General features: G+C 40.7%; 9 protein-coding genes across 9 annotated transcripts; 2 read left to right on the forward strand and 7 right to left on the reverse strand.

Moving 5' to 3' along the window:
• Window positions 1-1,039: 1,039 nt before the first annotated feature.
• Window positions 1,040-3,726, reverse strand: BCR41DRAFT_351471 (Mo25-like protein). Its single transcript, XM_022023804.1, has 6 exons — window positions 3,414-3,726; window positions 3,057-3,117; window positions 2,694-2,916; window positions 1,759-1,927; window positions 1,527-1,652; window positions 1,040-1,411 (listed from the first exon to the last, which is right to left on the reverse strand). Exons 1-6 carry the CDS (start codon window positions 3,507-3,509, stop codon window positions 1,100-1,102), a joined length of 987 nt encoding a protein of 328 aa, XP_021882240.1. The 5' UTR covers window positions 3,510-3,726; the 3' UTR covers window positions 1,040-1,099.
• A 1,027-nt stretch (window positions 3,727-4,753) lies between these two features.
• Window positions 4,754-6,055, reverse strand: BCR41DRAFT_351475 (vesicle transport protein). The gene is made up of 5 exons (XM_022023805.1): window positions 6,035-6,055; window positions 5,769-5,860; window positions 5,314-5,492; window positions 5,128-5,209; window positions 4,754-4,833 (listed from the first exon to the last, which is right to left on the reverse strand). The coding sequence occupies exons 2-5, from the start codon at window positions 5,820-5,822 to the stop codon at window positions 4,795-4,797; spliced, it is 354 nt and encodes a 117-aa protein (XP_021882241.1). The 5' UTR covers window positions 5,823-5,860; window positions 6,035-6,055; the 3' UTR covers window positions 4,754-4,794.
• A 348-nt stretch (window positions 6,056-6,403) lies between these two features.
• On the reverse strand, window positions 6,404-7,586 carry BCR41DRAFT_351478 (histone-fold-containing protein). Its single transcript, XM_022023806.1, has 3 exons — window positions 7,228-7,586; window positions 7,020-7,102; window positions 6,404-6,918 (listed from the first exon to the last, which is right to left on the reverse strand). Exons 1-3 carry the CDS (start codon window positions 7,558-7,560, stop codon window positions 6,567-6,569), a joined length of 768 nt encoding a protein of 255 aa, XP_021882242.1. The 5' UTR covers window positions 7,561-7,586; the 3' UTR covers window positions 6,404-6,566.
• Window positions 7,587-7,897: 311 nt separating this feature from the next.
• On the reverse strand, window positions 7,898-9,570 carry BCR41DRAFT_304100 (hypothetical protein; the record flags this gene model as incomplete). Its single annotated transcript, XM_022020747.1, has 5 exons — window positions 7,898-8,287; window positions 8,440-8,665; window positions 8,769-8,980; window positions 9,157-9,285; window positions 9,400-9,570. The coding sequence occupies 5 exons, from the start codon at window positions 9,568-9,570 to the stop codon at window positions 7,898-7,900; spliced, it is 1,128 nt and encodes a 375-aa protein (XP_021882243.1).
• Window positions 9,571-10,501: 931 nt separating this feature from the next.
• BCR41DRAFT_395217 (hypothetical protein) lies at window positions 10,502-12,967 on the reverse strand (the record flags this gene model as incomplete). Its single annotated transcript, XM_022028709.1, has 1 exon — window positions 10,502-12,967. One exon carries the CDS (start codon window positions 12,965-12,967, stop codon window positions 10,502-10,504), a length of 2,466 nt encoding a protein of 821 aa, XP_021882244.1.
• A 1,317-nt stretch (window positions 12,968-14,284) lies between these two features.
• BCR41DRAFT_395218 (hypothetical protein) lies at window positions 14,285-17,886 on the reverse strand (the record flags this gene model as incomplete). Its single annotated transcript, XM_022028710.1, has 9 exons — window positions 14,285-14,362; window positions 14,460-14,893; window positions 14,991-15,269; window positions 15,372-15,576; window positions 15,697-16,090; window positions 16,205-16,372; window positions 17,147-17,253; window positions 17,351-17,781; window positions 17,871-17,886. 9 exons carry the CDS (start codon window positions 17,884-17,886, stop codon window positions 14,285-14,287), a joined length of 2,112 nt encoding a protein of 703 aa, XP_021882245.1.
• Window positions 17,887-18,412: 526 nt separating this feature from the next.
• BCR41DRAFT_351491 (hypothetical protein) lies at window positions 18,413-19,762 on the forward strand (the record flags this gene model as incomplete). Its single annotated transcript, XM_022023807.1, has 6 exons — window positions 18,413-18,486; window positions 18,564-18,605; window positions 18,708-18,721; window positions 18,835-18,975; window positions 19,114-19,204; window positions 19,365-19,762. Coding segments are annotated over 6 exons (533 nt in total), but the record flags the coding sequence as incomplete, so codon positions are not given.
• Window positions 19,763-19,952: 190 nt separating this feature from the next.
• Window positions 19,953-20,614, reverse strand: BCR41DRAFT_395220 (Snapin/Pallidin-domain-containing protein; the record flags this gene model as incomplete). The annotated part of the gene is made up of 2 exons (XM_022028711.1): window positions 19,953-20,116; window positions 20,188-20,614. The coding sequence occupies 2 exons, from the start codon at window positions 20,612-20,614 to the stop codon at window positions 19,953-19,955; spliced, it is 591 nt and encodes a 196-aa protein (XP_021882247.1).
• Window positions 20,615-20,792: 178 nt separating this feature from the next.
• Window positions 20,793-24,843, forward strand: BCR41DRAFT_421285 (hypothetical protein; the record flags this gene model as incomplete). The annotated part of the gene is made up of 4 exons (XM_022030005.1): window positions 20,793-20,814; window positions 20,912-21,007; window positions 21,126-22,622; window positions 22,742-24,843. 4 exons carry the CDS (start codon window positions 20,793-20,795, stop codon window positions 24,841-24,843), a joined length of 3,717 nt encoding a protein of 1,238 aa, XP_021882248.1.
• Window positions 24,844-24,874: the final 31 nt, after the last annotated feature.

The following is a 24,874-nucleotide window of genomic DNA, read 5'->3' on the forward strand; positions in this document are numbered from 1 at the left end:
GATGAAATAAAAATAAACTTTTTTCTTTGCGTCTTTCTTTCTTTCTGGGAACATACTTGTCCCTGAGGAATGTTACTAAATAATAACTCTATAGACTCACACGTTTTTTTTTTTTTTTTTTTTTTTAAAAAAAAAATAAATAAATCTGGACTCTAAAGGTTAGTCCTGTTAAAGCTTTGACCTCTTCAAAGTCAGTCAAATTGAGGCGAGCCAATGGGATAGTAAAAAGGCATTGTTGCAACGTTTTGCCTTTGATTTTTGATTTCGGATCCAATCGGCTCGCTTTGACGCGTTGTTTACGTCCATGTGCTTTTCTTTCTTTTACTCTCCTACATCCAAGCAAAGCATTTCTCATTCCGCATCTATCCATGAATATTTATAAATGTACGTGTACATTAGTGTTAATGTATACCTGTATTAATATAAACATGGTGGACCACTGCCCTAAAGACACCAAAAGGAGTTGAAGCGTACTGCATTCCGCATGTCTAAGCTATTACTAATTTTATTAACAGACATTGGACCGTTATAATAGATAATGCATCCATCACCGGAAAAAAAAAAAAAAAAAAAAAAAAAAAAAATGGAGCATACACATTGTTACACATTGTTTAAAGCAGTGATGATAAAATGATAAATGGAACGTATCCTGAATCGAGCTCTTGTATGCACTGATCCGATGCGATGCTAGGCAAGAAGAGTAAACTAGTTGTTCTTGTTCAAAGATCGTTTTGTGGTTGCAATGGTCATCAATAATCATTATCATTTGTTCTGAAGACGAATGTTCTAATCATCTTAGCATGCTCCCCACGCTCCCACACATTATTCTCGTCTTATCGGATGTGTTGCATAAACTGGGCTTTGTCGAATCCGGTTCACATTGAACCACTACAATAACAAAGTCTTTTCTTATCGCGACATGTACTGTACATGTATGAATATTGTTATTTTATTTTATTTTATTTTATTTTTTTGCTTATACACTGTAAAATATTTCTGTATAATCATCCTCAAAACAACCACTTTTTTTTTTTTTTTTTTTTTTTTTGAATGAGCAACTCCTACGCTCCTGTTGAGACCAGATACCTTCATTGTTTGGTTATCGAAGATCTTGAATTTGCTTCAGTAAGAATGCCTTCTCATCATTGAATTGTTCGTCATCACTGCGGTCATTATGAAACGAGCTCAAAAATGCAATGAGTCTGTCTTGGTTTTTAGATAAAATATCCAGCACTGGTTTGTTCTTGTTGGGATTTGCAACAAAGACTTTGAACACATGAAAGGCTTCGAATTGAATATTACGACTTCTGTCTTTGAGCAAGTTCATCATTAGCTTCAGGTTGTCCGCACTGGCAATATATCGTGTCATGATTGTGAAGTTGGCTCTGTCCAGCAAGATCTCTCCCAACAACTGTTTGATACAAAAGAAAAATAAAAAATAAGGTTAAGGCTTAAACACAAGACGCAAGTGTAAGCATAATGGATGATAGCGGACAAGATAAGGATCTGTGGTTTTTATTAGGTACCTTTAATGACTGACGCTTCGTCACATAATTTGTCGATTGTAGAAGCAAAGTGTACTTTTCAAAAAACACATCGTAATTGCGTTCCAGAAACTCGGCTACAGGAGCTTTATGTCGCGTCAAGATTTCCTATTTGAAGATTTTATAAAAAATATAAACGAAAAAAGTAATCTTAGTTTTATAGACTCTGATTTTATATATATATATATTTTTGGGTAGGACGACGGTTATATACCTTAAAAGTTGCAAATGCATCACTTGCAATATCAAAGGTGTTCATTTCCACATAGTCAAAAAACTTGTAGACCTGCTGAGAGTTGAGGATGATCTTTGTTAGGACCTCATGCCTCAGACATTCTCGCAGTATCATGCCGCAGTTCAAAGCGATCTCCTGATTTTCATAACTGATCATGATGTTTCCCAAGAAGGAGAAGAAAAAAAAAAAAAAAAAAAAAAAAGGAAGTTAATTGAGTATCATGAGTGTACATCCATGCCAGTTTAAAATCTGGGCGTTGCAGTGCCCCAAGTTAGGGGTAAAGGACACTTGTTGTTTTTGTTGTGATCACTGGAGGTAAAAAAAAAAAAAAAAAAGGGGAAATGATTTTAATGACGCTTGTCAAAAAGATGCGGCTTTTTTTTTTTTTGTCATTGACACTGACTGCCCCTGTATTTGTTCATGTCCAAAAAAAACGCGTTTGTCCTGTCTTTCCTCACTGCATGCAATTTATTGCAATAATGCATTTGTCAATAATGAGGGGAGGCAAAGACTCAATCTCTCAGTTCGTATTCACGGACAAAATAAGAAATAAAAAGATCCAAAAGAATTATGCGATACTCTCGAATCAATAAAGACATGTCGTTGGACAAGTGTTGAAGATAATAATAATAATAAAGTCGGTAAAATAGAATATCGATACTCTTCTTTCATGTAATGTAGCTGCTGATCTGTCAACAACCTCATTGATTGACCCAACAGTGTCATCAGAAGTAATAAGCTTTTTCTTTTTTTTTTCTTTTTTTTTTTTTGGGCACCTGAATCGAGATTGGACCACGCAGTTGTCACTCCACCTGTTCCATCCAAGCCTACCCTAGTCAACCCAGCCATTTGTATGTGTATGTGTATGTGTATATCGACTTCTTCTAGTTTGATCAGATGAAAAGATTACCTACCCATGAATCAATGTAAAAAGGATATAGTCGCGTGTGCAAAGGTATTCAACCGTGGGTGATCTTGAGCCGATATGGCGACGGAGCAAATTGTTGAAGATCTGGGCAACATCTTTTTTGGCTTCAAACTCAAACTTGGCAATGTTATCGACCAAGAGCTGAAGAAGATTGTTCGAGTACACTTCCTGGGCTAATTGAGCTACAATCTCTGGTACTGGATCATTTTCTGTTTGTCATAGAAAGGTAACAAAAAAAAAAAAAAAAAGAGTCAATCCAATTTGTCAAAAGCAAAAGCACAAGATTGAGTCCTAAAGTAACAATACTTGTAATAAAAACTAATAAGGAGAGAAAGAGAAAGAGACTTACCACTGTCTCCATATAACATAGTCTTGATGGCTACCAGGATTTTAGAGATTTCTTCTGTGGCCTATGCAAGAACAGATTAAGATGGAGATACACAGTATTGGGTCAGCAGTGTTTTTTTTTTTTCTGAAAAAAAAAAAAAAAAAAAAGGTATCCTGGTTCCTTTTTTTACGAATTCCTGACTTGAAATTGGTAACTAATCCAGTGGCAGAGAAAACCAAGTCCTTGCGAGTTTATTAAATTTTGCCAGTGCCGTTCACTGTTCATTACTGCTTGTTGAATTGCCATGGCTGAATTGTTTTTACGGTTGAATGATTCTCTGAATTCGATTTTTTTTTTTTTTTTGTTCTCTTGTCCTACCCTTCTCTTATCAGGACCATCAAGCTTTTGAATGTATTCTTTGAGATTACGAGCCAGTTCATGAGGAGTCTTTGGTTTTGGCTTGAAGAAGTTCATGGCTGTGAAGGTGGAAATACTATAAAAGAAAGCAGAAAAGAAAAAAGAAAGGAAAAAGTGTGCTGGCGTGAAGAGCAAGTACAAATGATGAATGATATTGGTTGAGAGAGAGACAAAGAAAATATTTTTAAAAAATAAAAGGTAAGAAAGAAGCAAAAAGAAAAGAAAAGAGAAAAAGAGAGAGATAAAAGGATAGCTGTGGAGTTGTAAGGTAAAAAAAAAAAAAAAAAAAAAAATCCAGGAACATAGAAAGTTGAGGTGTCTTCTTTTTCTTTTTTTTCTTTCTTTCTTCTTCTTTTCGTCATCATATACCATCATATACAAATACCTTTATCTTCTTTTGACACATTGACACATTACACACCCCTCTTTTTATTCCAGAACCCTTGTCCTTATTCTTTTCTTTCTTTCGTTCTTTCACTCTTTTTTTTTTTATTTTTTATTTTTTTTTTTTTAAAAAAAAAACTCTCTCTCGTGGTACAGAACTCTGGTAGTGACGGTAGTTGTGATTGCAATGCTTTATTACCGTCGTTGCAAGGAAAGTTTTTTTTTGTGACACCATGGGAACTCTCCTCGTTACAACAGTCCAATTGCAATGTCACTGGCAAGTTTCATCCGTCAACATCAGATATGAATATTTCTATATACATATACCTATGCAATTGGTAAAGTAGAACTGTACGTCCTAACTGGGAGAATCATCGCATTCATCTACACTTGTCCATGTCCCACATGCGTCATTTTCATTCTGTATCGCAAACTATTCCAATGACTTCAAGTAGCCTTCTCTTCCCGACAAAAAAAAAAATCCCTCAAGGCTTACCAACAGAGTCCACGTAAGCTCCTGCGAGGAGTCTATCTTTCTTACACACCAATCTGCCTCTAGGCATCCACCCGAAAGGATCTCACCGACATTGACTTTGTTAAAATGATTTTCCTTTCTACTGATCTGTCCTCGAAATATAGAAGGGTACCAGATAAACAAGCGTAATGCATATATTTATATCATCGACAGACAACCAGCATTTTAAAGGCCACAAAAGCGTAATCTACATAAGCTACATACATGTATAATATTTTGGATTAGACAAACATTCAGGCATTTCCGATTTCTGATTTCTGAGCATAATATTTAGGTATTTGGGTATTTGGACATTAGAGTATTAGATGGCATATTTTTGTGATCATTTTCATCATTAAACAAAAATAAAAAAATAAAATAAAATAAAAACTTCTTATTATTCGTAGACTGTAAAAAAAAAAAATAAAAAAATAAAAAAAACCATTAGACAGGTAGCCTCTGACCACTTATGCGATCCACAATCTATTTGTTCATTATATCAACCATCAGTTTTAGAAAGGAAAAAAAAAAAAAACATTAGTTATCAAACGTTGGCTAAAATTTATTAGAGGCAGAAAAGCGGGAGTAAAAAAAAAAAAAATACATCAAAGGAATGACTGCCTTTAAGGGTCCTGTGGGAGATGCTGTGTGTGTCAGCCACAAGCCAATGCAATTTCGACAAAGATATAAAGGAATATTGAAAGGTCATGATGAGAAATAAAGAGAGAAAAAAAAAAAAAAAAAAAAAAAGATCAACACCGTCATAGTTACACATACCTTCGAGATACCTGGCGCGCTCAGTACATTTCCAATCACAGGTAATTTCCTCAAAAAGCTGATAATTACCGGGAAAAAGTCGCTACAGTAAGTAATTGTAAAAAAGTGTTCAGTCAATCTTTTTTTGTGAGTCTGCATGTAGTGTAGCCCGAATCAAGGCTTGGAGCCTTTACAACTTCTTCTTACCCAAATAAATTAATAAATCCAAAAAACTCGACAATGACCCCAATGGTGGGCCATTTGATAAAGACTAAAAAGATCCCGCTGAAGAAACAGACAGTACCACGGATCTTTTGAGGCCGTGCAAAAAAATACATCGTCTTTTGTGTTCCAATGACCAGTGTCAATCCTGCCAAGAATAAGATCTATGTTTGTAATGGTAAAGGTAATGAACAACTCAGTCATAAATTGTATTTTTGAGCGCTGCCGAACAAAAGTAGTTCCATTGTCTTCTAGTTTCTCCAAGCACAGTCATATTTTCCTCCTATTTGTCTGGCCTGTAACGTCTTTTTTTTTTTTTTTTTTTTTTTTTTTTTAAAAAAAAAAAAAATCATGGAGGACTCTGTTGACATTGTTTAGTCGTTTCATTCCATCCATCCAGTAGCTCTTTGCATCTTCCTTGCATATTGATTTATGCTTACATTTCCAATGGCAAGTAATCCTCCATCAAAGAACATCATGACACCCATCAGCATAAAGAATAATCCAAATGCAGTCAAGCCTACGCCGATTTCTAAGTCAAGCCAAGTCAGGTCGAGTTGAAAATAAAAGTTTGAACGGTGTAAGAGCTAAATTAAATTAGTTTTTTTTTTTTTTTTTTTTTTTTTATTTCTTGGAAGGAGGGATCTATAATCAGCAAGTTGCATTGGCTTATTGTAGCCAATATGATCTGCCCAATGCTACTTACTCTGAGTATCTGAGAGCCACATGGTATATTAAAAGATAATGATGCAAAAAAAAAAAAAAAAAAAAAAGCAATGAATGTAATGTGAAAGTAGATGAAGCAAGTAGGAAAGAAATTAAGATGAATGACGTGGAATAATTCATATAATTATACGTGGCAGGCTTCATAGAATGTTGTGGACGTAATTTAATAAAGTATTTTTTGACACAGAAAGGAGGTGCATAAAAAAAAATAAAAAAAACCCCTCTGATCTATTTGTCTACAAGCTACCATGCCTCGGATGACATTGATTGCAGAGTCCCTTCGTTCCCACTCTCTGGAGATGAATGTGAAGGCGGAGGTTGACCCTGATACTCGTACCGCTGCTGTTGGTGAGGATGTAGTTGAGAATGACCTCCTTGTGTCATTTGTGCTCGCATGTACTGCAGTTGAAGCTGTTGTTGTTGTTGCTGTTGACGGTATGGGTCCAACGCCTCGCTGGAGCCCTGGAGATACATTTTCATAGTCAAACTTTTCAGCATCCTCTCTACTTGTTTCATTTTTGGTGACACAGGACATTTGACACTTCAGATACACTTACCATGGTAAAGGATCCATTTTCAACAACTCCATATGGGTATCCATATCCTTCAAAGCCTGGATTCATACCACTACTACTGCCAGTAGGAGGGGCTGTAGGTCCAAGTGAAGGAAATGATTCTTGACTCCGCCGATGCTCTGCTGCTGCTGTTGCTGCCGCGGTAGCAGATGGCTTGTGTTCTTTTGCCATCTTGTATTCCTCGCGCGGGACAATGTCAATTAAGAAATCAAACATGTCGGTCTTGGTTATTGCGGCTGCAATGTCGCTACGCTGCAAGGTCCTCCGTTTATTCTCCTCTGCATGAATCCTGTAAAATAAATAAAGAAATAAATAGAAATAAATAAATAAACATTTGGAAAATCTTTCTTTTTTCCTGCACTACGTTTGTCATTGTGTGTTTCTGCTAACCATGCGCGAAGGGTCAACTCTGTAATAAAAATCTCACAACCCTTATCAAATATCATGGGTGCTTCTGCTGAAATCATCTTGGCCTAATAATAATAATAATAAAAATAAAATCAACATCCAACAGCATCAACATTATGTAGACAAATTTCTCATGTCTTGAATAAAAAAAAAAAGGTAAAGTTTTTTCTTTTTTCTTTTTTTTTTAAACCTTGACATCCTCGTCTGTCTTCATGACTTTTTTGATCCTTGCCAGGGGTAGGTGATGCAGCTTAAAATCATGAGGAACATTTTCGACCTCGTTCATTTGGTTTATCCAGAACGACTGCAATAAATGCTGGTGTTGAGGCTGCATTGGCTGTTGATGTGCCAATGATGGGTCATGATGATGCTGTAGTGGAAGTGGTTGTGCGTGACCCATGGATGGGATTCCCATATGATATGGCTGCTGCATTTGTGCCTGTTGCTGCTGTTGATAATACTGCTGTGCTGCTGCGGGATCAAACGAGGACGACCCACCAGAGGTCTGTCTTTGGTGCGACATCGATTTTTAAAAAAGAGAAAAAAAAAAAAAAAAAGTACAAGATCAATATTGTTTATCTAGCTAGTGAGTGCAGAAGAGTAAGGTTTAGAGAACCAGCATAAAAGTAAAATGGATCACAGAGAGAAAGCAAGAGCAAAAGCAAGCAGGAGAAAGGACAAGGAGATGAAATGAACGAAAGAAAAGAGGAGATTTCTTACTGAACGAACATTTGAATAATATATTTCAATAGTAAAAAAAAAAATTGGCGGGAAGCCAGAGAGAGGGGTGGGATTGTACCCGTGATTTGTCTCAAAAATCAATTTTTTTTTAAATATCTATTTGCATGATAATAACAAATCTAGTCAAAAGGTAATCGCCTTGCTCCGCTTGAAGAGAGTCCAGAAATAGTTCTATCACCCGATGCACCACTATTGCCCGCGGCCGCTGCTGCAGCAATCGCGCTTGGAATCTTCATTCCACAACAAGTTGGAAACTCCTGGCCGAACGCATGCACATGTGTATGACCCTCCACGCCAGCTTCTTCCTCGTCCTCTTCCAAGATCCGACTGTCACTCGTACCTTTGAATGGGAGCAACGACCCAAACATGAAATGCTGCATGATCGGAAGCTTGCCAAACACCTCTGCTTTGTACATCTTGATCATACCCGAGTTGACTTTATCCCAGGTCTTGACTGCACTGATGTCATCTAGCATAGGTGAATGCCACCTCAACGATGCAGACTTGACCTAAAATGCGAAAAAATCATAAATCACAAAAAAGGTAGACGTTATATATACGATGTAAGCAGTTGTATTATCGCTTACTTAGTATAGTAGACAAGCTGACATGTGAACCCAAAAAAAAATGGTTTTCAGTAATAATGGAGAGAGATACATACCGAGTTGATAAATTTGACGCAGGAAAGGTACATGTAGTCTTTGGAAAATTCGGACACAATGTCGTCGTCGTGAATTGACTTTGGTTTGATATATTTGTGGCCCCGTAGTTGTGCTGCCCCAAAAAGAAAAGGCAGAAAGTGGTAATCGTCCAGACCCCACACTCCGTGGGATCCCGCTGGCTCAAGCCAGTATGTGAACTGTAGATTCCTCATAACCTCAATATACCTTTTATGTGAAAGAGAGATGAGGTAAATGATAGGTATTCATTTCTAATATGCAACGCAAGAAAGAGCGATAAAAAAAAAAAAAAAAAAAAAAAAAAACTTACTTGAAAAACACTTTGATTACCACTGCCTTGTAGTCCTCTTGTTTGATTAGACCCAATTTGTGAAAACAATAGAGCCATGCTAAAAAGTTGGCTTCATGTCCTGTTCCATAGTCAATTCTCTTGCGATTGCCCCAGCACTCAACAAAGTACTTGGTCACTTCAGGTACTGCCTCCGTGGGCTGCACCAGTTTCTCCATCCATTCTGGCGCAGACTTGAAGAAACAAACGATGTCAACAACGGTGAAAAAAAAAAAAAAAAAAAAAAAAAAAGAAAAGAAAAGAAAAAGAAAAAGAAAAAGGAGATTAAGCATATTTATCCATTTTTTTTTAATAAAAAAAAAAAAAAAAAAAAAAAAGCCATCATCGACAACAGTTTATCACCACCCACCAAACCAACTTGATCGTAAAACTTTCGGAAAGCAGGGTTGCCAAACCGACTCTCATGTCCAGACTCGGGTGGATATTCTTCTGCAACATCATTTACCAAATCCAGTGTTTCCAGCATCCCTTTAACCACCTAAAACGCGTCATAAAAAAAATTAAATACTCGATAGACTATGAGGTGAAATAGCCTTTGCTGTCAAAGAGACATCTGCTTGTTTACTCTTCATATAAAGAGGTATGGTCGTACCTCGCTTTCATAGCATTCGGCAGTGCTCACAACCCCTATTATGCTTTCATTCAAGGCTTCCAAGAATTCAAACAGACTAGCGTAGCTGGCGGACACATGGAAAAGTTCGAGATCATCTTTAGTCAAAATCTCTTTCCGTGGCACTGCAAAAGCGTCATGGTTCTCATTCATCCTCCCAGATTGCTCAGGCTTCTGGCTCGGATTTGTGCTTATATGACTGGTAGAACCAGTCTGGGTGGCTGTAGTACTATCATCAACTATAGTGTTTGTTAAACCAAAGGGGGGCTGTTCCATTTCCTGGTCTTGATTCTGGTCTTGTTCCTGGTCTTGGTCCTGGTCCTGGTCCTGATATTGATCTTGATCTTCGCCTGCGTTCGAGGATGTGGACGAATATGTACTTCCCATCTTAAGTGATGCATGAGAAAGGGTTGGTGATGGCGGCTCTGCTATGATGGATGATGGTGGAGAAGGCACTACTGAAGGGACATCTAAGCCCCTAGCATAGTGTCCACTAATGCTGTAAGGCTTTGAAGAAAGATACGATGGATTCGAAGCTGTGGTCGATCCCAGTGTCAGGTTTTGAATGGTAGGAATATCAGGGGCAGGTACTTCAACAAGTGTTGGTGTAAGTTGGTGAAGCTCTTCAAGGTCTGTATCGTGGCTCGCAGGAGCAGAAGCGGAGGTCGGCGTACGTGCACCAGAGTCCTGAGTCTGATCTTTAGGGTTATGGTCAGTGGTATCTTTGCTGATTGCAATTGTCGATGTCCATTCCATAACCTGAGGTGCCTTGTCACTAAAGTCGATCGAATGTCTACCTGAGGACGGGATGCTAGGGTTGGTGGCGGGCGTTAAGAAGCTAGTCGCAGTAATTCCATGCGCATCATCTTCGGCGATAGTTGTGTGCTTGTCAGTATTAGATGATTCAGTCATGACAATAAAATAACGAAGTGAGAGATGAATGAAGCATCAGATGAATGGAACAGGATTTTAGTTTGAGGGAGAAAAGCAAAAAAATGTGTCACGAGCAGCAATTTCTTCATTTGGGGGTTTTTTTTTTTTTTTTTTATTTCATGCAAAGATGTACATCACAAATATTATTAGCCTAGCCATGGTTTATGCTTGGAGCTTGAACTGTCGTTCTTACGCCAACTGTATCCGGCATTGATGTTCCTTGTACCGTCATTTGAGACTCTTTTGCTTCCGTAGTGTTTTGATATAATGCGTATCTCAGATTTGAGGGAGCAGTTGCGGATGCCATCGTCTGATGCACTGGAGGCGACCCAATATGCATTCCTCCCAGTGTCTTGTTCAGTAAATGTGTTGGCGAAGCCAATGGCGGAGGTATCGATGCCAAACCTGCAGCTCCAGAGATGGCAGACATCCCGATAGTCCCAGGCCGCAGTGTAAGACTTCCCTGGTTCGTCTGCCGATTCGCCCGTATGATTTCAATCTCCGTCTGAAGTCTTTTGATCAAGTCTGCTTTCTTTCCTCCACCATGTTTTCCACGCTGGCGTAACATCTCCTTAAGCTCTGCTACCGTAACATCATCAAAATCAACTCGCTCCATTGCTGCATCCAGCTGTCGCTGTTGTTCTTCCGTCCGCGCCTGGGACGATGAATGCCGAGGAGCAATCCTTCCAATTTGAATTGGGGGCGCTGAGGACCCTGGTGTCGTAATAATCGAAGGACTTGGTAAAGGCACTGACTCATTTCCAGGGGTAACATTGGGCGGAAGAACGAACTTCTTTGCCTTTGCATCTAGACCTAGATTGGGTGGAATTAGAGACGATAGGGTCGGAGCAGTGGACCCTGACGTTTGCCCCAAAGTCGATGACTCGGAGGCTGATCTTCGCCGCTGCATTCCCAAAGCTGCTGCCGCTGCACGTCGTTGTGCAAGAGTAAGAGAAGGTGTCGTCTCCATGTCCTTGACGCCAGCGACGGAATTGAATCCAGGAGTAATGGGGTCCTTGCTTCCTGCTTCTACAGTGACACTCACTGTAGGAATATTTGGAATGGATATTTCGGCTGATACTGCTTTTGCTGTGGGCTTCTTCTTCTTGACAGACGCCGCGCTAGATGATGCAAGATTGCCAGGTGTTTGGTTGGCAGCAATTAATGTCGCTGTCAGTCCTTGTGAGAGATTTGAAGTCTCCGATTTTAGATCAAGGGAGGCACGGTTATTTTTTGATCCATTTTGTCCAAAGAGTGCCTTAATCCCTCCTTGAGATACTCTCGAGGTAGCAGTGGATGGTCTTGGTCTAGATTTGATCTTTGATGGCCCACCTGGAGAGGAAGCAGGTCCTGGTGATACTTGCCTCGATGAAAAGTAGTCATCACCAGCATAGTTTCCTGGAGAGAGTGGTGACTGCGCGGGCGAGTGACCCGTGGGGAATTGGCTCATTCCATGTAGATGGTGTGGGAAGTGCTGTTGGAGAGGGGTAGAGTAACCGAGTGGAGCAGGGCTTTGAGGAAGTTGTGTCTGTCTTGCTATTTCCAGTTGCAGTCGAAGCTGCTCCTGCTGCTGAAGCTGGTATAATCTATGCTGTTGCTGCTGTAGCTGAAGCTGTAGCTGTTGCTGTTGCTGACGCTGTTGCTCCTGTAATATTTGAAGCTGTAATTGTTGGTTATATTGCGTTTGCTGCCCTTGTTGCGATAATTGTTGATGCGATTGTGGTTGCTGTTGTTGCGGTTGCTGCAGCTGTCGATGATTTTGTTCTTTTTCTTGCTGTTGCTGCTGCAGCAGTTGTTGTTGTGATGATTGTTGTTGTGGTGATTGTTGCTGCTGTGATTGCTGTTGCTGTTGCTGTTGCTGTTGCTGCGGTTGTTGCTGTTGTTGCGGAGGCTGCTGATGGTTTTGGTGCAAAAGCAACGACGAAGAACCCGGTATTTCATATGAGAGCACTGTATTATGTTCTTGTCCCAGGCCATTCTGAATCTGCTGTAGTTGCTCCATTGTAATAGGGGTTTCGGGCGCTTCCGCAATATGGTCCATACTGAAAAATGAACTCCAGTCGCCTCCGTTAGCATCATTGAGACCATTGTGGAGAGCCATGCCAGTCATGCTCCCCAAAAGAGCGGGATCTGCATAAAGCGATAGCGTCGAAGGATCAAACTCAAAAGCCGCTTGCCCCGGTACATTAGAAGCTTGTCCTTGATCATAGTTCAAGCCATCACCATGTTGTTGGTGTTGATGCTGCTGCTGCTGCTGCTGCTGCTGTTGTTGTTGTTGTTGATGGCGTTGTTGTTGATGTTGTTGTAGCTGAGCTTGTTGTTCTTGGTGCTGCTGTTTTTGCTGATGTTGAGCTTGCAGTAGGGTACTCTGCTGATGTTGTATTTGCTGCTGCAGGTGCTGTCGTTGAAGTAGACCCTGTTGCCCCTGCTGTAGTTGCTCGAGCTGCATCTGCTGGAGTTGCTGAAATTGCTGAAGCTGCTGTATATGTGGTCCTTGAACTTGGCTATCATGTGTTACGGTGTAGATAGACCGGTAATCAACAGGATAATGCTCGGCCGAGAAAGGCTGAGTAAGTAGGCTGTTATTTGACGAATTTTGTGACGCCTGATGGTACATCTTGTTGTGCAAGCGTTGCTTGTCAGTAAGGTATAAATAGTTAGTGGTGAAAAATAAAATAAAGAAAAGTAAAGGTGATAAAGGTCTCCTGTTGAAGCTGAAGAAAAAAAAAAGAGAGACGAGCTGCTTTTATGTGAAGGATAGGGGCTGAGGCGTGTGAATCTGTTCAGTTTCTGAGCCTCGGTTGAAGAGTAAGTGAACGTGGACTACAAACAGGCCGTAGTCACACTTCACTCACGGCACCCACAATACTAAAAAAAAATACAGCAAAGATTAGTGTCTATTAGTATTTTTACAGAATGTCATGACTGATAAGATGCATTCAGTCTCTTGGACAATAGAAAAAAGTATTTCTTTTCACTCTAAACACACATGCACACTCGCACTACGCCTGACTTCTATTGCGACTGTTTGTAAAATGCCGCCATTATAAACTATTGTGTCTATTGGGTGTATGAGAATAATTAAAGTAGCAACCTATTGAAGAGTAGCTTACTTTCATCCGCAATTCGCTTCCCATCCTTTTAACATGAGTAACAAAAGATGGGACGACATGGTCACTCAAAAAGATCTGGCCCACCACATACACCTCACTGAGAACAATAACGCTTTGTTGTAAATAGATCGATTCCTTACCAGAAATAAATACAGAACTGTATTGTGTGTTCAGAAAGGGTGTCAGTCAGTATGCTTTTAGTTTGAGGCTGACAAAGGAAGTAATTGCTGATAAATGGAGAGGATTTTGAGAACAAAGGGAAGAGTATGCCTGCTTTTGTTAGTGTTGTTGGATAATGCTGGTGCTAAATTAGAACTGAAATGATTGTCTGTATAGTTATAGTCGTTGTTGTTGCTTATATAAATACTGTTATTTACAAATTATAGTCTTTCTCTTTGGTGGCGACAGTTTAAAAAAAAGTGATACTGAGCTGAGTTGTGCTGTGCTGTGCTGTGTTGCGTTGTGCTATATTGTATGCTATCGTGAAGTGACAGAAAGAGCAAGCCGGATTTATTTGTATAAAAGAATAGAAGAGAAAAGAATGAGACAAAATGCTAGGCGAAGGAATGGAGCCCAAATTCTCAAATTAAAGTAAGAGTGATGAAGGGATCCAACGAGAAAAAGGGCAATGTAGAAGAGGTGGGCGAGATGTCTGAAAAAACGCATAACGTGACCAAAGCATGACACTCTTTTGTGCTTTCAGGAACACAGGCACTTGTCACTTTTCAGAAGTGTAAAATCACAGATCAATTATTTTATTTTCTTATTTTTTTATTGGGTCATGATGCTGTCACCCTTTTTATTTTTTTTTTTATCCACAGCTAATACGTCCCGCCCGCATGAGATCCATAGTCCCATGGAGTACCACCCTGAGCTGGCACCGCTCCGTACGGATACCCCTATTAAGTAATTAAGTAATTAAGCAATTAAATATTAAAAAAATTAGATTCCGCAATAAGTGCCCTGGGTTATAAAACAATACAGCAAGTACCATACCGGTGTTGGATAGCCATATGCTCCTGTCTGAGCATTCCATTGTGGCTGTTGGCCATAGGCTGCAGCTGCTACTGCAGCTACTGTTGGATCCTGAGGTACTGATACAATAGTCGTAACTGCACCATTGATGACACCAGGATTAAGTGCATCCGAGCTTGATGAACCCATTGTAACGTCCTCCTGCTTGGCCTGTTTCCTAGCTCTCTCCACTTCATCTGCCTGCTCAGCAGCAGCAGCACGCTTCTTAGACTCAACCACAAATACTGAAGGTGTTTTGACATCTGCCTCCAATTGGTTGTACCTTGCTGCCGATGATCCAAATTCCATAACGAAGTCGAGATAACTTTGCCCGAAATCGTTCTTAATAGACTCGGGTAAACCAGAGTACCGAGCTTGTTCAAAAACTGCTGACACACGTTTCTCGTAGTCATCGCCTACATGTATTTAAAAAAACTTAGTCTCGGTTATGAGTTGACCCTCAAAAAGATTTTATAAAAAATAAAAAATAAAAATAAAAAAAAAAAAAATTACCAGGCTGATCCATCTCAAACTTTAGATAGGTCGAAAAATAAAATCGACTGTCAAATTTTCCTTCGCCAGTCTTAAAAATGGCCCGTGCAGCGCCCACATCTTTTTTGACCTGCCATAGAAATTTAGCGTACAATGTCACTATGGCCATCTGAGTAACCTCGTCCACATTTTCTAGCCCCAATTGAGATGCATAGACCACCTCGGCTGCTGCAAGGTCCTGAGGTGATATTCTTCTTTCAAAATTAGCAAAACGAACGATGGTTTCGATGTGTCCAGGCACTGGTCATAGTTAGAACGTAAATGAAGACGAACCAAAGTCAATCAATGAGCGCTTTCATGTAAAAAATCGGGCAATAGCGGAACATAGAAAAATATACTCACGATTTTCTAGGATAGTTTGATATTGTCGACGCGCTGCTACTGTATCACCTCGTTCCTCCTCAACAAGCGCCAATGTGAGGCGGACTGATGGATTAGAAGGAGGGACCATCAGTGCCGCTCTTGAATAAATGGTTTGAAGGGCCTCCAAGTCATTTTGAGACCGTGCCCAGGTGCCATAGCGCAGCCAGAATTCCTCGTATAATGCCTATTAGTAATGAACCCAATAAGGCCGATCATCTGTTAGAAACAAATAAACGATGTCGTGATGACTATTAAAAGAGACAACGAGAGAAACTGAATGAATGGATAAGCAAATGATACTTACACAGGTGACAAGGCAGCGCTCATAAAGAATACGGATACGCTCTACATTGCCCTCAGCTTCCTCGAAATCTAGATAGCGACGCCAGTTTGCCAACTGCGGCATATCCATCGGTTTAACATGGAAGTAAGGACGTTTAATCTCTGCCTCAAATGGCCATCTCTTGTTCGTCTCTTCGGCTGTGTTAGCATGCACTTTCGCGCTTTCTTCCATAATCAGTTGACGTATTTCCGTCTCAAGCTGCTCCTGTGACTTCTCTTCTACTGTCGCTGTTGCTTCATGATTTTGGTCCCCTTCTGCATTAACTTTGGAATTTGTTAGCTGAGCTTTATATCTATTGTATAACTCTTCCGAAATCAACTCTTTCAGCGGTCGCGATGATAAAAGCTGGACATATCTAATCATGCCAGGAAATGAACGAATCAAGCAAAATGAACAAGCAATAAAACATTAGCCAGCCATATAACGAATATTGAGTTCAGTTCATCATGGCGTGAGTGTAATTTCTTACTGCTGATAAAATCGAGCGTATTGGTGCATAGGAATCCTGATGATACGCTCCATTAGTGCAGGCAATTTGGTATATTCCTGCCTCTCCTCATAAAAAGCTATGTACTTGTCCCAGAACACATGAGGCATAAAGTCCATCCCAACGGCTTCCGCTCCACGTTCAAATAATCTATCAAAAGCATATTGTTGACGACAGGAGCAGTAGTATTAGTACCAATATTCCAAGGAATACAATACGAACAAAAATACAACCTCAGATGAAATAGTATAAAGGAGAAAATAAATAAATAAAAAATTATAAAATAATGAAATAATGAAATAGTGCAATATTGAAAAAATCACATTTTGATCAAAGCAATGCTCATCAGCAGGATCGACAGTGGTTCGTGGTCTTGGCGACCTCGCAGCCGTGCGCCTAACTCCAACATTCGCATATTTGCGTCGGGCGGAGCAAAATATTTGACAAGAAAATGTCATACTCTCACAAGTATCGCCAAAGCAAATACTGGTCAGCGCCACAGTCATGGTGTGGTACTGCTGTTTCATCAGAAAACATTTTTGGGTGACCATGCAGAAATACCAAATGCACACAAAAATTTACAGCAGAACGAAATATTTGCTTGCCCTAGCGTCCTGATATTTAAACCATCGGCTATTGAAATAGAGCTTCCTAATGTCCGTGTTCGTTTTCATATCCATGGAAATAGCCAAACTCTAGAAGCAATCGGGTATTTCGTTCCTCAAGACGCGCAGTAGAGACGTCCTGGGGTTGTTTAAAACTTTCTTGTTATGTTATGCCACAACCAAGAAGAGTCCAGAATGGTTACAGAGATGGTGATTTACAAGTCGACTGGGAGAGGAGCGTATTTGGTAACACGCGAGGGTAGTGAGAAATACAGAAGCAACAAAAAAGGGAATATGCTTTACACAATCGTGCACTCACCGTTCAATAGCATCCGTATCATCTGGCTTTTGCTCCATAACAAACGAGCAATATTGAACCCAAAGGTCGACAGAATTGGAGATGCTTGTAATACCCCGTTCAAAAATCTATATAAAAACCATTAAGTTAGCACCATCGGTTTTTAAGGCCTGTGAAAGAAAAAAGAATTAATGGCTGAGACAATACCAGCATCTTTTTTTATACCTCAATGGCGCCTTCAACTCCACGTGATAAAAACTCAAGGTCTGAATATTTTTTCCAATAGCCAAAGCAAAGCGGAAATTGACTCAAAAAAGCATCGTAAATCGTTCTGATATTTTTGATGTTGGCTGGAGGTGCCTCTGGGCCAAATCCACCGTCTTGTCGATCTGCAAGGCGCATGAGCTCTTCCCAAGTATCAAACTCAGAGGGTGTGGCTTTGACTATAGCCCAACAGCGATCCCATGCCTCGATCATAGTGGGATCTGTTGTCGTAGGCATAGGAGCTCCACTAGGTGTAGTAGTTGGCGGTTCAGCTACGGAAGCTGGCTCCTCTGCGACGTCTCCTTGTTCCTGCTGCTGCTGCTCTGATTGCTGTTCTGATCGCTGCTCGGATTGCTGCTGCTCAAGTTGCTGCTCGACATTGCTTGTTTTGACTATGATGACATGTAGTCATACAATACAAAGTTAATGAACACATCAGCACTGTCGCTCTGCATTTGTAGACATTAATTTATGCACCAACCTTCAGCGCTCTCCATGTTTGAATGCTTGATTATATATTATCAGATCCCTTAATGTTACTCGATAGGTCCTTGATAGGCGATGACCGTAAAACAGAGGAACAAGAAAGGAATTCGGCAAAGATAGGTCGAATTCAAGATTCGCTTTTACTTGGGATGGATCCTTCAAGAATCTTTTCTGGCTGCTGACCGAAATTTATACGTCACAAGGTGGCTGAGTTGAAGATCCTCATTTTGGCAAGGAGTATCCAACTTGGAATAAAATGATACCATTTTTTTTTTCATAAATTAGACCAGTGAAGTGGATAAAGAGGTATGAGTGAGACTTTCAACTTTCATGAAGAGGGGCTATGAATGCCGTGGTGGGAATGATGAAAAGTCAAAGAGCATATCGGAAACCAACCTTGTGAACAAAGAGAAATGAATAGGCGTCTGCATTGACCACAAGATAAAAGCTATAAAAGCACAAAGAATAATTTAATTTACAGAACATGCCCTCTTTTTCATTCCATTTCATTTCTCCTTGTTAATCATCAACAATAAGCCATGTCATTCACTTGTGGATGCAATTCTACCGAGCAACCAAAGGAACCTCAGTTCAAGAAGTCAAAGTATTTTGTAAGTATAAAAAAAAAATAAGAAATTTATATTACTATAGTCCTAGCGCATTTACACCAGTAGATATACTACAATAGGAAGATATTGCTGCTAGTTTTGCCATCAACACCAAATACCAGGTAATGACAAGTCAATTGTTCCGTATGTTATGGTGTTATTGTGGCCGAGTTGGCTCGATCCACTTACAATCCTCAACAATTTCTTTTTCTTCGCTGATATAGACCCTTTCTGCTCAGTACGACCTCTTTTTACGAGAAGCATATCCTTCAATGAGTCCATATCATGCCTCACCTAATCATAGTTTGCTAACCAAAAAAAAGCTATTTGTCTTTCACTTTTGCTTATCAGTTATTCTTGGCTGGTCGAAGCACGCCGGGACATCCCTAAAAATGCCGTCATTGAAGCCGAGCTACATAATCCTGCAGATTTTGCGAATCCGATAAAAGTCAATGCAATTGAACTTCAAGCTCAGGATGGTGAATCGCCATGGTACTTTTTAATTTTAATTTTTAATTTTTAATTTTTATTATTTATTATTTATTTTTGAGCACAAAAAAGAAAGCTTTGGTGCCAATTGTTAACCAGTTCGGGACCACCTTATCAATGACTATGAAATATTGACATCAGGCCGAGCCGTCGGTTTTATGTGCTTTCCCCACGACTCGAGACCCTTAATTGTGGGCTGCACCCAGTAAAGTTGACTGTTTACAAGGATGAGGTATGGAGAAATATGTTTCGGATCTTGGGCTCGTGAAGTTGCAGTACATTCACAAAGATCAAAAGAATTTTGTACTACCATACAATCTCCACAAAATCAAACAAGACCACATGTTCAGTCTCGACAAAACTATCCCAACACTAACGTGTTCTTTTTTTAGTCTAAAAAGTCTGTTCTAGGGACCCACGAAAACGCCATTCTCTCAAGGATTAACACTCAATACTGCATGAAGGATGAATTCTTGACGAAGATGAAGGAAGTTGCCAAAACTGCAGAGTCGAAATCATTCAAGGCGGATGGTTCTTCCATTCAGAGTTCTACGGGATCATAGCTTGTACTTTCCCCTTCGTTTCTCAGCTATGATAATGATTTCAGAGATATTGGCAAACAAATTACAAGGATCTAAGCATTACTGTTTGTTCTTTTGTTTAGTCATCCATAGCGGAGAACGAGATGATATTGTCCAAATTTCAAATTCAACAGCAGGGTCGTCAAGTATTAATGTTGAGATGCACTCTGTCTCAATCTCAGCTTCAGTCAGTGGACGATAAGGAGATACCTACCCTTCTTCAAGTGGCTCACTAACAAATAACATTTAAACATACAACCATAATAAGAAAAAATTAGGCATATGATGCTGATGCATAGCAACTGGGGCTCGATACATTCGGTGTAGTTGTATACGAACCGATGTGGGTGGAGCAAAGACTGCAAATCTGAAAATAAAATCATCACATTTGCTGTCTATTTAATGTCGTTTCTCAATTTGAAGATGCATCCTATCGACACGGTCCTGTACAGATTTCAATGTCGAATTGGCGGTCATGATCTGGCGCCTTGCCTTCACAAGTTTTTGAACTGCTGGCTCTACTTCAGGCGGTGCTGCAGAGGATGCCATAAATAGCTGGAGCTCTATGGATACAAAATGTGAAAATTAATATATTATAAAGCATTAAAACACAAAAAAAAAAAGGAAGACTTACCCGCCATAAGGCGTTCGACTTCTTTCTCGAGTTCGGTCTGACTCTTGCGAACAGCAACGATGTTAAAATCCATTTCTTGCACGATTGGTCCTAGTAAAGACATGATTCCATCGCTTAGTTTGTCTGATGCATCTTTTGTGCCTTGTTGTTGTTGCTGTAGATCTTCCCCATAAGCTGTGGTTCTTTCATTGAACATGTCTTCTGATGACCCAGCAAATGCTTCTTTTTGCGCATCTCCATCTTTTAGCTCTTTATCCTGTGTTGACGTTGTCCCAGTTGATGCTTGGGCATTGCTTCTATTCAAAAGATGGTCATCAGCAATGGCGTCTGCGACTGCCTCTGAAATGGCGCCGCCTGTGTAGGCAGGATCCGGTGTGACAACAACTGGTTGTGGGTATGCGCTGTAGTCTTTTTGGAAGAATGACATTCTGGTGCAAGTGATTGAGACAACAGTGTGCGAAAAAAGCTTCCTCAACAAGTACATTATATTTCACGTGACCTGTTTGTGTTTGTGAATTGATCAGTGTCTCAAGTCACTCCTTCGATATTTAAGAAGCATGGTCTCCATGGGAGAAGACTTCAATAAACGCGCCCTGTGAGCCACCATGGCCTTTGACGATATTCAAGGTAGTCTATCCAGGCACAATGAGCCCTTAGAAATATGCTTTTTTTTTAGACTTATGTATATGTGTTTAATAATATTCTTTTTAAAAAACAAAAAAAGGGTATCAGCAAGGCACTTTTGAGCAGCCAACGGACGGATTTTCGTCTTTACGAACGTTGAGCAACAGTGATTTTGACTTAGAGAGCCTATTCCCAGGTGTGTTGTATGATGACGCTCCCTGCCTTTTGGTTAGGCATATCTCCAGCCCTAATTCGGTATATGATGATAACTTTTCTTTTAAACCTACGTTGACACGCTCTGTCCTGCTCATTAGGCCTGGGTATGACTCTAGATCCCTTAAGTGAGGGCTCTGACCAGTTTATAGCCAAAGTTATCCTCGAAAATGATGGAAAAGCCATACAACCGCCTCCATCAGTCAAAAATCCATTATCATCCTCGCACTCGACATCCCAGGCAGAAGCAACACAAGGAGATCTGGTCGAGCAGTGGTTGAATTACTCTATAACGTTCTCAAAGTTACAGGGTATACCACCCACATTTACATGGAATGGCCGAGACTACCTTGCCTGTATTATCTCTCCAACAGTGATCCCTTTGATATCAACTAATGCTCTCCGCCACATTCATAAGATTTGTGGCGAACTCCCAATCCAACTCCTTCCAAATGAGCATGCTGTGGCGCTACCGTCATATGTTGCCATGTTTCCTGTTAATTGCCGGTACTCAGTTGTCCTTGTCATGGTCTCTGGGCCGATGAGACTGGTTTCTTCTAAAGCATATAGTGGTGATAGGGAGCCTCATTTTAGAAGTTCGACTGTCTACTGCAGCAATGACGCATTATTATACGACCCAAAGTTATTTGCCGAATATACTAGATCAGCTACATCGACCCCCAGTAGTGTCATATTACACGTCAAAAACACACAGCAGCTTATTCAGATGGGATTGACAGCCGACAAGACATCACATGGGTATCAACAAAGTCAGATGAGATGTATGAAAAAACGGCTCATGGATACAAATCGGGATATCCAGGAGCTCTCATTTAATATCGAGCTGCTCCAAGAACGCGAACGCATTTTGCAAATGCTAAATCGAGAGCAAGCTTCGTATAGAATGCTTTATCGTTGCATAAGCAAAAAGACTGTTGCAGATTTTGAAAACACGAGCCCAACGTGCGATGGTATCGAACTCTCGATAAAGAAGCACAGATTACTAATGGCTAAAAAAGAGGCACTTGAGCTCCATCAGTCTTTGGAGAGCATGAAAGAACGTTGTAACTCATGGCTATATTCAACTATGTCAGCTCCTGGGCTCGAACAGGGCGGACGAGGGGCTACTGCAACGGATATGGCAATTTCTCCAGCCAGTCAACCAGCTCCACCACCTGGTGTGCGTCCTTTCAGCTTTCAAGCCCTTTGCGACGTTCGGTCATATATTCGATGCATCGGGACATCGCATAGTGAGCCCAGTTCAAGCCCAACAGACCTATATAATGGTGATGCTTCAGACAACGTCCCACTACTTCTAGACTATAAATGTAGTCAAACAAGCACGCTTTTAGAACAGTTTAAGCCTATAATCCTTTTAAAGCGCTACAAGTGCTGGGTCCAGAGGCAAGAGGAGCAAAAACTACATCGTCTATATGATTCCTCTCGAATGGATCTTGAAGATTTGCTGCTCCTTGAAGCCGAAAGTGATTTTGTATGTACGCGTCAACTGGATATGGATACATCCTCGTATCTGTGTTCCAAACATGGGCTATCACAACTGAGGGTAACAGATAGGGAAACTACGCCTCTAAACCAAGGTAGGGCACGTCCAAGCCATAGTGATCTCGTTTATCTCTCTTCCTACTCTTTTTAGAGCAGAACCTAGTAGAATAGTCAAAATCAGTAACCTTTTACTACTTGCTCCGTATCCTAAAAGCTCACGGCAGTGCAGAATCAAGCAGTAACACGTGCATGGCTAATCCTGTTGAATACTCTTTTAAAGATAAAAACCAGCAAGAATTTACATTGCCAGACCCAATCACCGATCCGGAGGCTTTTAGGCAAGTAGAAGAACCTGCTATGCACTTACCGAACATTTTGGCCTGGGCTACGTCTAATGCAGGTGCGTTCTTTCTCCAAGATAACAACCCAATTCCATTTGACTTGCAACAAATTGATCTTGATTTTGTCATCGAGGAAAGCTTATCAGTTGAGAAGGATCCTGCGGAAACCGCTTTGCGATGCGGCCTTCTGAGGGATGTCTGGTCACAACTCGACAGGTCTCAACAAAAATCGTTAATGCTACGCCTCGTCAGGATATTAAGTACTATTTGGGATAATTTTGAGTGCCTTGGAGAAGGACAAGGAAGAAGCAGAGTCAGTAACTATGTCTACGATACTCTCTGTCCAGTAACATCCAGTTCTTTGACCCAGCTGACGCACATTCCTGAACGGGCTTCGACAGATACACCATTAAAGAAGTCAGTTACCATCGATATGGAGGATGAGGAAGAGCAAAGCCGACGAAATACTCCGATCCCTGCTTACCCATTCACTCAGATGACGGCAGAGAGACGTCTTTGTAAAATGGAAAAAGCCTTTTCTAATCGACTGTTTATAGATGCATTCAAAGAGGCAACACAAAAAAATGTCCATTCGGCTCTTCTTCCGGGGAACATTCGCTCTGCTATGCAGGATTCGGGACTGACCTATGATCAGGGTAGTTGTAGTTCGGGGATCCAGACTTCCATCATCTGTCAAAAAGATCAAGGCGAGCATGAGGGCTTATCACAATCACAATTCCTCCATCTGGATAACCAAATCTCACCACAGTATATGACAACCACACGTGCGCAGGTCCAGGAAAGTGTTAAAGTACAAAGAGGCGCGTCGTCCCGTTCTTTGAAGCCATTGCCAGACGTGGAGACCTTATACCGTGACGCCCGAGAACATTCCTGGATCCGTCGCTTTGATTTTTCACTGGATGATCTTATTATTCAATTCGAAATGCCATCTCTAGGAGACGAATGTGGAGAGCCTTCACAGCGAAACTATACAGCACCCAAAGTTATAGGTGTGTCGCGATGGAAAACATTCTGTCCCATTCCAGTCAGATCTGCGCCTAGCTTCGGCGGCAATACCACTGATAGTGGGTTCGCTACTTCAGTAGAAGCAGGAGTGGAGTCTGTCCCGCGGAGCTCTAATGTATACCAGGTTATGGCGCGATCCTCAAATTATCCACTGATGCACCTACTGAGTCTACCGGATACCTTTTGCCCAGAGAAATTTGGGGGTCGAGATAAAAGGCATGGAGAAGCGGATTCTAGTGAAGGAAGCAACGATCACAACTATAGCCTGGCATACGCCTTTACGCGTCTCTTAGCTCATAGCAATCCTCAGGCGAGCGAATTTCTGACACTACCACTGCACGACAAAGAATTGGTGATGTATCATCGCTGGATGGCGGCATGGCATGAGCACTCTGCTCAAATACTATCAAAAGCTATTCGAACTCGGTTTGAAGCGATGAGGGCTCTAAAAAAATTTAAAGCACAAAGTGCTGGGGCTTTTGCAATCGACCATGAATTCGGTTGGAGGTTTCGTCCAAGTCAACTTCGAAGCGGTGGGTTGATGGATGTACAAAGTTGCCCAAAGTGCCAGGATGAAATACAAGAACGTGAGATGGCTTTGGAAGATCAGGAATGGTTTGAAGAAACAGTCCACTTTATGGAAATGGTATCCGAAGCACAAGAGGGTGAAAAGAATGACAGATGCAAAGGCTGTGCACTTACAGATAATGACAATGAGTTCACTACGCCACTTGGGCTGAACCAACAGGAAATTCATTTGATACATTTGCTGCATAAACAAGCAGATGATAAACTTGTGAGCTGCCGTTTATCCTCCAGAGGAGGGAACATGGAACGCTGCAAAATCCATAGCGAAGTGCAGTCTTTCGTGTTGTCAGAGGAAGAACGGGCACTGGTGCGGAAGGAACTTTTTGAAAAGCCGGTCAAGTTGGCCACAGCCACACAGTGAATATTACATAATTTCATAGGAACAAAATAAA

The sequence above is a fragment of the Lobosporangium transversale genome, assembly GCF_002105155.1.
Source record: "Lobosporangium transversale strain NRRL 3116 chromosome Unknown BCR41scaffold_14, whole genome shotgun sequence".
Classification (NCBI taxonomy): Eukaryota; Fungi; Mortierellomycota; class Mortierellomycetes; order Mortierellales; family Mortierellaceae; genus Lobosporangium; species Lobosporangium transversale.